The 14,894-nt window shown below is 31.2% G+C and overlaps 1 protein-coding gene across 6 annotated transcripts in view; it reads right to left on the bottom strand.

The window, feature by feature from the left end:
• Positions 1–264: 264 nt before the first annotated feature.
• The window catches only part of LOC145252785 (neuroglian-like), a 362,878-nt gene continuing 348,248 nt past the window's right edge, over positions 265–14,894 (bottom strand). For 4 of the 6 annotated variants that reach the window (XM_080112729.1, XM_080112732.1, XM_080112728.1 and 1 more), the window contains one exon: positions 267–757. In XM_080112729.1, coding sequence (XP_079968855.1) covers positions 550–757 — 208 coding nt within the window. In that variant the 3' untranslated portion in view covers positions 267–549. Of the gene's footprint in view, positions 758–14,894 lie in introns of all 6 variants that reach the window. The other 2 variants (XM_080112730.1, XM_080112733.1) reach the window with 2 other exon arrangements.

Here is a 14,894-nt window from a genome sequence, read left to right as displayed (position 1 = left end):
GAGAGAAAGATGTCATGTACATATATGGACATGTAGTACTTATTGAAAAGAGGAATTAAAGGAATATATCATTGTTTTTACTCTTAAATGCTCAAACCATTTTTAGTTTTTATCATTTTGTAATGCTTTTTTTTTTTCCTCTTTTTGTTATGTTCTAATATTTTTCTTTCTTTTTTTTCACAATTGTATTCAGCAGCCGTCGAGGTCACTTTTTTGTGCCTGTACTTGTTGAACCAGTGCAGCTCAAGTTAAAAAAAAAAATCATTTTTTTTATTTTTAATTTAAAATAAAATAAAATAAAAATAAAATAAAATCATGTTAGGTGGAGGTATGACCTACCTCTACCTCCCCCAAAAAATTTTTCTTCTTCTTTTTTTTTTTTTTTTTTTTTTTTGATTTTCTCGTATTCTTTTTTGATTTTAGGAATGTCTTCCTGTCCTCTGTAATTGTGAGTTTTTTGTTTTTTTGTTTTTTTTTTTCTCACTTCCTACCCTCTCCTTGGGGTTGTAAGTAGTCACAGCTAGTTATATTCATAGTTGTACTCTACTCCTAAACAAATGAAGACATGACTGATGGAGGGGCAGTCTCAGATACGTCTTTCTTATCTGCAGGACCGTATTGTCCGATGAATGATCCATCTTCATTGAATTTGCCTGGATCCATATCACCATAGTCTCCAAGACTATCAGAATCGCTTATCCCGCTGGTCTTATCACCATTGACCAGCGCTCCTGGCTTACCGACACCGTTTTCATCGCTGAAAGAGAAAGTTAGAATATTAATTACAAAGAATATGTTTCCTCAAATGCAAAGACTGATGGTCAAAAATGTAGCGAAACTAGTAATTTTTGAATCCAGAAAATAGAAAATCATTATATTTTTTTTTACTGCATTTTAATAATTTGTTTTATTTTGATTATTAAGATGACTACTCTCATCTGGATTGCTATATTCAATACTAGTGATGGCACGATTACAATATTTTTCATGCTTCCAATACAATTACCGATTCTGATCTAAATTCTCGATTCCAATACAATTACCAGTTCTGAGAGTATCCTATTATTTTTACAAAGCAACTATTCACCTACGCATGGTGAATTGTTGCCACATCTGGTCGAGTGCATCTGCCACCAAGCTCTCACTCTTGGACAGGGTCCAAAATAGCGGCACCAACTTATTAGCTCTCACACTAGCAGCCAAACTCCAATCCCTGTCCCATCACTGAAATATTGCATCCCACTAACCCGACAAGCAGCAAAGTCTCACCCCTACACTGAAGAGATCACTAGATGTCAGCAAACCCTCAACTCTAATAGTTTCTGCCTTCGAACTGCTAAACTTTGTAATTCCCTCCTAAGTCCCTGCCTCACTGACTGTACTGACATGCAGAAGTTCAAATGTAATGTGAACATATATCTCGCTACTCAACTCCCTACATAATGTCTCTGTAGCTTAGGTCTTAAATAGTAACCCCTTACATCCAAGTGGTAATGTGCCCAGTTTGAGGTGAAAATCCGTAGAATAAAGAAAAAATATTATAAATTCCAATACAATTACAAACTCTGCTCAAAATTCCAGATTCCAAGAGAATTAAAACTTCTGATGTAAATTCCTGATTCTGCTACAATTAATGATTTTGTTTTAAATTCTAGATTTAGAGTCTTTAAAAAAATTTTTATACTTTTGGTTATATTTTTTATTGTTTATTTTTCGGGTTAGAATAAAACAAAATGTACCGTGCACACATTTTTTCACAAATGTAAAAATACAGTTGTTGAACAATAAAATGCATATATAGTTTAGTTTTAATGGTAGTTTAAAGGCAATAAATGTTTTAGCACCAGCAATGGATGAATAAATAATAAAAAAAGAATTATTTACAACATTGAAAAATAGGCATATATATTTTTTTTAATTCTGATATCACTAAAAGTTCTGATATTTTCGATTCCCGATTAATCATACCGACACTATTTACTGTTAGGATGGTAAAATACTATCAAAGGGAGCAAATTTCTTTTTTGTTTCAGGCGGAGTTACTTTCTCCTTTTCCACATCTGGGCAGGAGCTACTAGAAAGGACTTGTTCTGCCTTGATAGAGTTCAAAATAAACTTTGTAGCCTCGTAAGAGATGTCCTTTTCTCTTCCCTGCAACCTCTTTCTCACAGAAGACATGTTGCGAGTTTGTCTCTGATGTATCGTTATTTTCATGGAAAGTGTTCGACTGAGCTTCAGTCTATGGTCCCCCCTCGCCTAGCTGAAAACACTATCAATAATTCTCCCCACTCTTTATCTGTGCCTAAACCTAAACGTAGATCCCATGAAAAAAACTTCTTTCTTAGAACTGCACGCCTGTGGAATTGTCTTCTGTTTTCCTGCTTTCCAGCTGACTACAATATGGTTGTCTTCAAGTCTAGCGTAAATAAGTTTTTGATGAGCCGTTCCATATAAGTTAACAAATTTACCGAATTTCCATTACTAATGATTACTATATTTTCCAATTTCTACTTTACACTCTTTAACCCTTATCCTCGAGTGGCCTCTTGGCCTTGATAATGTGGTGATGCCTGTGTAAAATAAAAAAAAAAAAAAACTTTGCTATGCGAGTTCCTGTGTGGAGATGTGAGAATGGCACAAGACAGATGCTGACAGACGCCATTAAGGGAATGTCTTTGAACCTGCATAAATGAAAGTGGAAATATATTATTTTGTCTGTGATATTTGCGACACACAAGCTCAAGTAATAGTGCGCTAAGATTGATAGATGTAATTTGTATCATTCTATGTGGTGCCTATTTGTAAATAAGATGTCTACGTCAAGTCAACTGGGAGTATTCTAATTTCCTCAACTACTTTTTGTCATTCATGTGCTTCATACATGCATACACATATTAATCTTTAGGGCATAGTCTTTGCAAGATCATTGCCAAGGTTGCTGCAAAGAAGGTGGGCTCTCTCTACCGTGCTAGAGATCTACTTATGCCTAAAAGTATGCTGTACTTCTATAAGGCTACTATTCGCTCATGTATGGAGGACTGTTGTCACATTTGAGCTGGTGAATCTGCTACTTGTCTCTCACTTTTGGACAGGGTTCAAAAAAGAGTCGTCAACCTGATAAGTCCTGAACTGCCATCTAGGCTTCAGTCTCTGTCCCATCGACGAAATGTTGCATCCCTCTGCCTGTTCTACAAGTACTTTAATGGTGAATGCTCTAACAAACTACAAGCACTTGTACACCGATGTAAATACCCTGACAAACCCGACAAGCAGCCAAATCCCACCCCTACACAGTAGAGATCCAGAGGTGTAAAAAAAGCCTTCTACTCTAATAGTTTCTTCCCCAGAACTGTTAGACTTTGGAACTCTTTCCCGGGTTCCTGCTTCTCCAACTGTACTGACATGCAGAAGTTCAAGTGTAATGTGAACAGACATCTTGCTGCTCATCTCCCTTCATAATACCCCTGCAACTTATGTCCCTGATAGTAGCCCCCCCCCCCCCGTACTTCAAAGTGGCACTGTGCCTTGTTTGGGGTGAAAATTGAATAAAAAAAAAAAAAATTAAATTATTTTTTTAAAAACGACATTAATAATTTATGATATGCCAACACCCTCATTCATAACAACTACATTTCGACCAATGCGAACTCTGGTTTCCTTTAGGTGAACTTGGGAGTCAAATTTCGAAATCTTTATGTCAGACAAACTAAACATGTTATTTAAATTATGGGAGTAAATTATTCTCTTTCTGTCAGCCCTGATTGAATAGCAGTGTTAATTTATGTTATTCTGAATTATTTTTGTTGATTTACTCGTCACATAACTCCAGTCACAAACACATGGTCGTTTATCACCCCCCCCCCATCTTTGTTTTCCAGTCAATAATCAGCAATAAGAAGCAAGGGAGATAACTCTTAAGCACTCAATAAGGATCAGAACTCTTTTTATCGTAATACAAAGGGAGAGAACTAAAATATTGCCTGCGGTAAGAATAGAACATTCATCCTCTAGAACAGGGGTTCTCAACCGGGGTCCACATGGACCCTAGGGGTCCATGGAATATTTCTGGAGAGCCACAGGCAAAACGTAACAAAATGGGGGTCCACAACGATATTTTGGTGGTCCATGAAGAAAACCAACTGAGAATAGTTTTTATTATTAAAACTTTAATTTCTACTGGAATTTTGTATAGCTTTTTTTTTTTGTTTTTTTTTTCTTCAATCATTCAAGTTATTTTAACTATATTCTGTTTCTAAATATGTGTTTTATTTGTCGAAAATTTTATAAAAATTAATAGCAATATATGTAGTTAGATATTATGAACTACCGTAATTGTATTACCAGCTGTGTATATATATATATATATATATATATATATATATATATATAACATATACATGTATTGGTAAATAATTATCATCACTCTAATTTAGATTATTATAATTATTATTATTATTATTATTATCATTATTATCATAATTATTATAGTTGTTGTAGAATACTTTATTTGCATTAAATTAGTTTTCATTTAAAAATAAAGCTTAATTATATAATATTTCTTTGATTATTAAAATCTCAAAATTTATATGAGTGAAAAATAGAAGATTGTCTTATGACCAATAGTTATGAAGGAGCCAACCAAGATAAAAAGAAGGGAAAGGGGGTCCATGAGTAAAAAAAAGGGTTGAGAACCACTGCTCTAGAAGATATTAGGTCATATGTCCATATGGATATATGGTAGTGTGGGGATGATCAATCAGAACTTTTTAGGGTATTGGAATCGGTATCAGAAAAATGTGTGCCTATTGTCTGATGCCAAAAACGACTCCTTTAATTATCTTTTTTTTTATTTGATTTTGTTTAAAACAAAATTTTCCACTGTTGGTACTAATGGGGAGAAAATAATAAATATTCATTGATTTTTAAACTGCCATTAAAACTAAAATCTTTAAATCACCCTTTCTGAGTGTGTTTTTACGTTTGCAAAAATATATGCACATTTTAACACGTGTTTCTACGGCAATCATGGAAAAATAACAACTCTATACTTAAATATTTAGAGATTTATAAAGAACCGGAATCGGTTATTGTACAGAAATCTGGAATTTAGTACAGAATCGGTAATTGTGTCAGAATCGGGGAAAATATTGGAATCGTCCCATCATTAATAGTTAAAGGCATTGGTTGACAATCAGTTCTGAGTGACAATCTTGTGGAGGCTGATAATGGATTAGATAAAGGGTTCAATTCAAAATAGCATATCAGTTCCCTAGTTCGATATGAAAATATCTAACATTGTGAATATAACCACCAAGATGAGATTAATAATATCAATTATAAGTCAAACACATGAAAAATACAAGATTCTCGCACAAACTTTTACGGATCTATCATGTAAAAGTTGACTTGTCTTTATCGGCATCAAATCTGAACACCGGCCAGGAAAATTAATACGAAGATATTTTATTTTAGTGCAACTATCAATAATAGCAGAATTCAGAAAACGAAGAAATTGATTTAAGAAAAACAAAAAAACAATTGTATCTACTGACTTTTTGTGCCAGTTTTAACTAAAAGAAATGAAATTTACTTAATTGGCATGTCCGAAGTATTTAAATATTACCACATTATTAAAAAAAAAAAAAAAAAAAAAAAAACATGTTTTCGATCTTTATCCTAAAAAAATGCCCTTGACATATTTCTTTGGGAACATGTGACATAAAAACAAGGGAAGTAATTCATAATTATGATTGTTAATGTACATTTTTTTTTTTTTTTTTTTTTTTTTAAATGGCAATAGTTACATGCTAATTACCCTTCTTTGGTATTCTCGGGTGTTTTTTTTTTTTTTTTTTTTTTTTTTTTTTTTTTTTTCTTTCTTTAGCCAAACATTTTTCATCAAAAAATGTTTTCTTTAATAATTTTTTTCTTTCTATCTTATCGTTTTTCGTAATTTTTGGATATATTCATTACTGTAACATAACAATTAAGTAGAAACCATTGGTTGACCTTGAAATTCAATACAAAATATTTCAAATTTCGCTATTATAGTAAAGTTGCACCTGCATTTTTTTTTATCTATATTTATTGTTATCATTATTGGGTTTGTATTACTATACACATAGATTCAAAAATGTTGTAAAAAAAACAAATATATAACAAATAAATGTTATCAAAGGCAAGATAAGTTACTTTTCTACTTAACTGGATACTTTTTTTAGTGTTTTTATTTAATGTAACATGTTTATTCGAAAGAAATACAGTGTTTACTGATGTATTGGAAAATTTAAAATGGCGCCCGACTCTCTCTTGAACATGATAAGTTTGGGAAAATGAGTTAAAAATAAGAAACTATACAAAATAATGTTAGAAACCCATCGATTATATGTCAGCCTATGTCACTGTAACATATTGAGCGAGTTTCTAACAATATTTTTATAGGTTTTTATTTTTCATTCATTTTCTCAAACTTACCGTGTTCAACAGAGAGTTTGGCGCCATTTTAAATCTTCCAATACATCCATAAACACTGTATGTTTTTCGAGACGAATAAACATTTTACATTAAATAAAAACACTAAAAACTTGTCCAGTTAGGTAGAAAAATAACTTATCTTGCCTTTGATAACATTTATTTGTTATATATTTGTTTTCTGACAACTTTTTCGAATCTATGTGTACAGTAGTAGTACTACTGAGTAGTACAAACCCCATTTATTTATTTATTTTATTTTTGTAAACATAAAATTTAGAGAAAAACACTTTACTATTGTTATATTTAATGTTTTATTGAAAAGAAAAAGTAATAGCAAGTTGATTGTAAATACTATATACTGAAAAAAAAAAAAACAAGACTATAAGATCAGATTTTTAATATATATAACAAACAAATCGAACAAGGAGCAAAGGGAAATAATTCTCTTCGTATTATGTTACAGGGGAGATAATCCCATGTTAAGTGCCTGGGTTTATCTCCCTTGTAGTTTTATTTATTTATTTGGTACTTGTACAGTTTAGTCAAGACATTAAAAAAATGAAAATATCAGGGGGAAAAAAAACAACAAAAAAAAAAGGTTTAAATTGTATGTATCCGTTATGGAACGAAGTTCTCTGAAAAAAAAATTCACTTGATTTCATCATGTATTTTTTTTTTTTTTTTTACAGCGGAAAAACAATTTGTTATGATACCGAGCAAAATGTTCGATTTTGTTCGGTAAAGATGGGAAGGGTTGTCAGCGCTTTAACTGGAGTTATCTCCCTTTGTTATTTCTAAAATTCAAGCAAATTTTTTTTATAAATCCAAAATGGCCGCCTTTAACGCGCTCTCATAAAAACATTTTTTTTTTTCCGCTGTAAAAAAAAAAAAAAAAAAAAAAAAAAAAAAAACTACTTGATTGAAATTAAGTGAAATTTTTTTTCTGGAGAACTTCGTTCTATAACGCATACATACAATTTAAACTTTTTTCGATATTTTCATTTTTTTAATGTCTTTACTAAACTGTACAAGTACCATTTATTTTTAAGGAGTCGTTAAACATGGTGATGTAGAAAAACTGGCGGCTCGAAGTCGCCAGCAAATAGTATCAGATAAATTCAAATCATACTGAATTATTTTTTGCATAAAAAAATTAATTAAATGGGTAAAATCCCTTCAAAACGTATTGAGTTTGAGTTTACATGAGAAAATAAAGCTGTGTACGAATTACAAATGTTTCTTTTCTGTTTCTTATGTTCTTATACATTAGGGGTCATTTCGAGTTAGAAGTTTATTTACTGTACCTATCTGACTTCGAGAAAATCATTATTAAAATGCGTGTCTCGTGTAAATAGCTAATGAAGAATATGAAATAAGGTCGACGTTCAGTAGATCAAAATGTCGGATCTGGCGTAACGGAAAACGAAATGAGACCAAATTGACAACTCGGAAATTTAAAATGAAAAACTTTTAAATGGTTAATATTTTTTAAATAAATAATTTTAACAATCTTATTTTTTTACGGATGTGAGATGTAAAAAAAATTAAAACAACTAAATAAGAAAAATAAACTTGAATTAAATTTTTAAGGAAAATGTATTTTTAATTTAAAATGAAAAATAATTTTTTTTTTTTTAAATCATTAGGTACCTCCACGGCGATGTACAAAACGTCAGTATTACAAATATTAATAGTGACGTCATCATTTCATGTGTTTGTGTTAATTTCTATGGATAAGCGTTCGTGTTATAATTGTTAATGGACTAACTTTTTTTTTTGCTATGGATAAAAAATAATATAAAAGCTTTTGTAAAACAAATACATTTTTTTTAACGAGCTACACAGAGTTAATAAAATAAAATTAATTTTAAGGTCTTCTGTTGACACATGTATTTAAAGATAATGTTCCTTACAAGCCTCCGTACATTTTTGAAAAAAAAAGCGCCAAACATATAAACCACCCTCTATCAATTTAAATGATAAAATCAAAACGAATTTTTTTAAGGTTGATTCTAGATTTACAATTTTTATGATCTCAATAGTCTTATATTATTTTATATAAATATCTTTTTTTATTATTGGAAACCTGTTATTAAAAAAATGCATTTTAACTTCATATCACGTAATATTTGAATTTAATATCATTTAAAGCTTTTTAAAAATAATTATCTTTTATAATTGTTTTTTGTTGTTGTTGTTGTTGTTGTTGTTGTTGTTGCAATTCGAATATTTATATTAACGAGGAAAAATTATCAAGAAAAAGTGTTTTTTTTTTAAACATAATATTGAATTTATGTCCAATTTTATTTACAACTTTGAGGTAAGTGAAATAAATAACAGGATTTTATATAAGAAAATTACTATTTTTTAATTATTTGATCTTTTCGGCTTTAAAAAATGTTGAAACTTTTATCAACCCATATTTACTTTGTTTAGTTTTCAAACCATGAAATATAGGGGGGGGGTAGAACACCTAAAAAAATATATTTCCTCTAATATATTTAACAAAACCTACTTTTAATATGTAAGTTTATTTAATAATGAATAAATATCGAAAATTTCAGGAAATATGACTATTATTTTATTTTTACTAGATTTTTAAAACATGGGTGTGTGAACGGCTAAAAAAACGTGACTACATAGGAACGTTGTTTTAAAGCGTCGATATTCTAAACACGATTTTTGTCTCGCATTTTCATTATTTTTCTAAGCTTTAAAATTAAAAATATATATTAGCAGTTTATTTGAAGCTTCTTCTCGTAAATGGTAAAAAATTAGGATGATAATATTAAATTAAATTACAGTTAAATCGTGTTACATATAGGGGGAGGGGGTTAAAACTGTGGTGCGCGTTGGAGGTACCTAAAAAACATTTAAATAAAATGATTAAAAATATTTAAAAAAGAAAAATTAATTCTTTAAATGATTTTTCATGTTTTCTTTTTTTTTTTTTTTTTTTGTGCGTTTATTCTACATAAATATGAAATATTTGTTTAAATTGTTTCTTGTAGAATTTCGGAGTTGTCAATTTGGTCTATTTCGTTTTCTGGTACGCTCGATCGGACTTTTTGATCGCTTGATTGTCAGCCATATTACATATTCATCGTTAGTTATTTACACGAGACACATTTTAATCCTGATTTTCTCTAGTTCAGATGGGTGCAGTAAACAAACTTTTAACTCGAAATGACTCCCAATGTATTAATGTATAAGAACATAAGAAACAGAAAAGAAACATCTGTAATGCGTACACAGCTTTATTTTCTCATATAACCTCAATACGCTTTGAAGGGATTTTACCATTAAATGCTATTATGAAATAATTTTTGATTTCTTTATTTTTTTAGAAAATAAAATAATTTCTCATCTGACAATGTTTGCTTATTCTTCTGCATCGCTTTGAAAATTAATACCTTCTTATTTATTTATTTTTTTTTTTTTCAACACATTTATAAATTCTATTTCAATACAAGTTTTAAAGAGTGAAAATCAAGAGAAAATGACGGCGTAAAGAAAATAAATGCGAAACAGCAGATGAAGAAGAAATAAAAATGATGACAATGATGATGATGATGACGATGATGATGATAACAACAGCGTTTCATTCAAATGCAGAGTTAACATACGTGCGTAGAAAAACAAAAATTATACAAAACAAAAAAATAAAACACAACTTTGAACCCAAAATGTAAGTGCAACACTACAAAATACTAAACACTAAAATTAAAAAAATGGCAGTATTTACGTGCAAGCGTATATATATATATATATATATATATATATATATATATATATATATATATACTCGGGTTTTTTTATTCAAAAGTAATGGACTAATGAATTCAACGAGGTTGTTAGATAGTGCTCAATAAAAAGAGCTGATAATACTTGTTTATTGTTATATAAACATGGTCACATCCTGCTGCTACAAATAGCCACTTGTTTCAATCAAACAACAGATATCTGTTTGATTGAAACAAGTGGCTATTTGTAGCAGCAGGATGTGACCATGTTTATATAACAATAAACAAGTGTATATATATATATATATATATATATATATATATATATATATAAAGTAAATGTTGAAAATATATGTTGCAATTAAACTATACATAAAGAATAAAATGGTAATGTTATTAAATCGATTGTGCAGTACAATGACAAGAAAAAAGGGTTGGGGGAAAAATACAAATAGACAACAAATAACTGTTACCAAATGCAATAAATTTTACCTTTCTCCATATCTATATTGTGCCACTTTATTTATTAGCCAAACCAGCATACGTTTCAAGATGGACAATAAATTTGCAGGAACTTGCCCGCAAATGTGAAAATATGATGAAATAAGGCTTACCCTAATCTTATTGACAACCACCATCGAACTTAAGCTTATGGTTCCACCCCGTCCGCTTTTAAAATCTTTTTTTTTTTTTTTTTTTTTAATTTTACTATTCTTTAAGTCTTGGCAAAATTGTCATCCATCTTGCAAAGCACGCTGGCTTGCTGAGATAAAAGTGACAATACCAAATGCATAATAAACTTTACACTCTGTACATGCACGTAAAAATCATACAGGTAAGTAGAAAAGTAAATTTTCTTGCGTTTGGTTACAGTTATTCATCTGTTTGCTTTTTTTATCCCCTTGTTAATTGCTCTTTCATCTATTATTATACTACAGTTGAATGAATGGATGTTTGTTTCTTGATGGTTTTATATATATATCAATCCTGGCTTGAGGTAGTTGCCTGTCTAGCCGCACTGATGAGCTGTGAAACAGCGAAACAGTACTGTATGTGGATGACTATAGTGCTCCTCACCTTGAGTTGAGCATATTGAGAAGTGAAACACAAATTACCATTAGCATATAAGCAACGCTCTTTGTGTAAACAAATCGAGCGGAGGTATTTCGGACGATATCAAAACATCGTTAAACTCACTACTCGTTCAAGCAGCCGCCAATAGCGTAATGGTTAGGAGCCTTGACTGCCGTACAAACGGTCGGGTTTTAATCCTGGCTTGAGGTAGTTGCCTGTCTAGCCGCACTGATGAGCTGTGAAACAGCGAAACAGTACTGTATGTGGATGACTATATATATATATATATATATATATATATATATATATATATATATATATATAGTGATGTTTCCTGATTCCAATACAATTACCGATTCCAATTCTTTATAAATCTGTAATTACTTAACTATAAGATTATTATTCCCCTCGATTTTCGTAAAAACACATTAAATATGCAGATATTTTCCTAAACGTCAAAATACACTTGTGGAGGATGATCTATCGATTTTAGCTTTACTGCCATTTTAAAATCAATAAATATTTATTATTTTATTATTATTATTACCAGCAATGGAAGATTTTGCTTTAAACAAAGTCAAATAAAAAAAGACAAAAGAATCATTTTGGCATCGGAAAATGGACATCAATTTTTCCGATACCGATGCTACCAAATCTTCCGATTTTTCTGATTCCGATTTATCTTCTCAATATTAATATATATATATATATATATATATATATTATTAAATATTTTTTATGTGCATAAAACTATACCTATGGACACGCATGTTTCTGACATTTAGGCTTCATCAGCACAGGTTAGGATTGAACTCATGACATCAGTATTCACATTCTGATATTTAACCGATGTACCACCATCGATTACCAAATTTTTTTGTTTTGTTTTTTATCGTTTATAAAAGTTAAGATTTTGTTATTGGCATTTTTTTAGCGATATAAACAACTTTGAAATGCTGCATTTATTTTTTTTTCTTTATTTATATTTATTTATATTTAAAAAAAAAACAAAAAAAAACAACAGCGTTTCGAAAATGTTAATTTCCCTAAAAAAATGCCAATAACAAAATTTTTGTGGTGTGTTCGTCTTTTCATTTCTTCCTGTGTGCAAAATATCATGCAGAGTTTCCATGAAGAAAACTTCTTTCGAATAACTTTCCCTCTGCCGAACATACTAAGATTGGACTGCTTCCTTGCAGACTACAACATTGTAGTCTTAAAATTGAATGTCAACAAATATTTTCCATAAACCATATAGGTAATCAAATTGTGTACATTCAACACTTAATTACGTATCCTCTCATAATATGCTTTATCATTCACCTGACAATCTATTTATCATACTAGCACTTATCCTCAAGTGGCTTTTGGCCCTGATAAGTGGTGTTTCACTAGTAAACAAAAAATGATGTTATTTGGGCAATCTATTCTGCAGCATAATCACGTTGACACACCGGTTCTTGCCAGATCATCAAAGTTAAGCAACAATGAACGTGGCTAATATCAGATGGGTTACCATTTGGGAAGGCTAGACGCTTATTGTACGACGCTGAGTAGTAGAAATTTCCAGGTTTGTATCTGGGGGTGTGTTTAACTCACAGGGGGAGATACATCCCTGAATCAAGGCAGAAAGCAATAGGAAACTACCGTCTTTACTTGTCTTCCCAAGATTACCATGGCACTACAAAAAAACAGCACGGCTGCTGCTGATGATGCTGATTCATATTATAAAGCATGGATAATTAAGTACAATAATTCCATAGTTGTGTTTTTTTTTTCTTCTGCGTTAGCTTGTAAACACAACCTATGCACACATGTTAAATCAGAGTTTGTTCAAAACTTCAAGTTACTTTATAAAAACTTATATGCATGAATCTGCAACAAAATTGTATCATTAAAAAAAAAAAAAAGGCAGCATTCTCTGTTTGCGGTTGTGCTTTGTGGAACCGCTTACCAGAGGTAATGACGATATCTATTATATCCAGAACAATATTTGCTACCGGGACAGCAGCAGAAACTCAAACAGAAGATATTGTAGTTTGGAAAAAACAGCTTACTTTGCAGCCATGATTCTGTTCTAAATTCCAGATTCCAATACAATTAACAATTCTGATCGAAATTCCCCATTCCTTGTAAATAAAATATCTACGTCAAATCAATTGTGAGTAACCTCATTTCTTCCACTGTCATTCATGTGTCACAAGTTTATCAGATGTTTTAACTTGTGGGATATTTCATTCCCCACTCCAGATAATGTTGGGTAATCAGGAGAGAATACACACCATTTCAGGGCCTAACTCTCCCTATAGACTTGTATATAATAAAGTTTATCATTTTTTTTTTTTTTTTCACTTGTTGGGTAATCCATTCCTGCCTACAGATAATGTCAGGTCGTCAGGTCGCATCAGACAAAACATTTAAATGGTCAATAGATGTCCACATCTTCTAACTGTTCTTCTACATTGCATGCTGCACTTTGTTATTTATTGCCAACGAATTTGATTTGAAAATCTATCTATATATATAAAAGGCAAAATGTGTGTTACTGTATGCACATTTTTTGTATGTCCTTTTCGGGGGGGGGGGGGGGGCTCGGGGGGGGATCACTGTTTCTTAGAACTTTTTATATACTTGCTAGATTATAACATCTACGATTTACGAAACAAGATTGTGTCTAATTTTTTTTGGAGCGACTTTTACATGCTATTTTCATGCTATTTTTTACTCTTCGTGTGTTTGTTTGGCTTTTCCATGTGTAAGCGAAACTGAATCCGTAGCAAAATGAACCTCCCTGCCACTCATGCCTGGAACGTCCACAAAATAATCAGCTTTGATCAATGTGGCCAAAACCCATCATATCAGATAATTACTATTCGTTTGGACACTCCCCTTTTTATGGGGAGCTGGTTTTCCCAAACATCTTTGGGAAACAAACAAATACACAGAAACTAGCTTGCAGCCAAAGTTAAGTGCTTAATTTCATTCATTCTCCTATGGTGTGATGTTTGATCTCATTTAATTTATGCACTTGTCACTTAACTTTTTAATCGCTTAATTTCAACTATTCTTAATTCCGCTGCCATCGTAGCGTCGCGGTAAGTTATCAGGCTATTCGCCTCAAGGCTTCGGGTTCGAGTCTACCTACCTACCAAAACTTTTTTTCCCCCTACACATACACACACACCAACAAACACCCGGGCACCCACTCTAGTCTTACATAAAAAAAAAGAATAACAACACACGCTTTATGGTTCACAGATTTATTGACGTTATATATATATATATCCCTATCCAGTATCTCATTAAAGCATATTTGATAATCAACCGACATTAAAGCACCCCGCCAAGTTGGCTTTTCGGAGAGAGAGAGAGAGAGAAGAAAAGTAGGCAAATCCAAATACATGTCAACTTCAAATGGTTGCCCCTGCCGTTATGTCTTCATTTCAACGTCACTCACAAGATTTTGTTTTACGTTCTCTAACAACACAACATTACTACAACATCCTAATAAATGCTTGGATGGGAAATAATCATGGCGATATCGATTAATAAATAAAATTTTTCATAAAATCGATTTCAGAACTAAAAATCACAATCTGGATA

The sequence above is a fragment of the Euprymna scolopes genome, chromosome 29, assembly GCF_053919585.1.
Source record: "Euprymna scolopes isolate OS-2025 chromosome 29, ASM5391958v1, whole genome shotgun sequence".
Taxonomy (NCBI): domain Eukaryota; kingdom Metazoa; phylum Mollusca; class Cephalopoda; order Sepiida; family Sepiolidae; genus Euprymna; species Euprymna scolopes.
The sequence above is the reverse complement of the archived record's forward strand: the minus strand, read 5'-3'. Positions and strand labels throughout refer to the sequence as shown.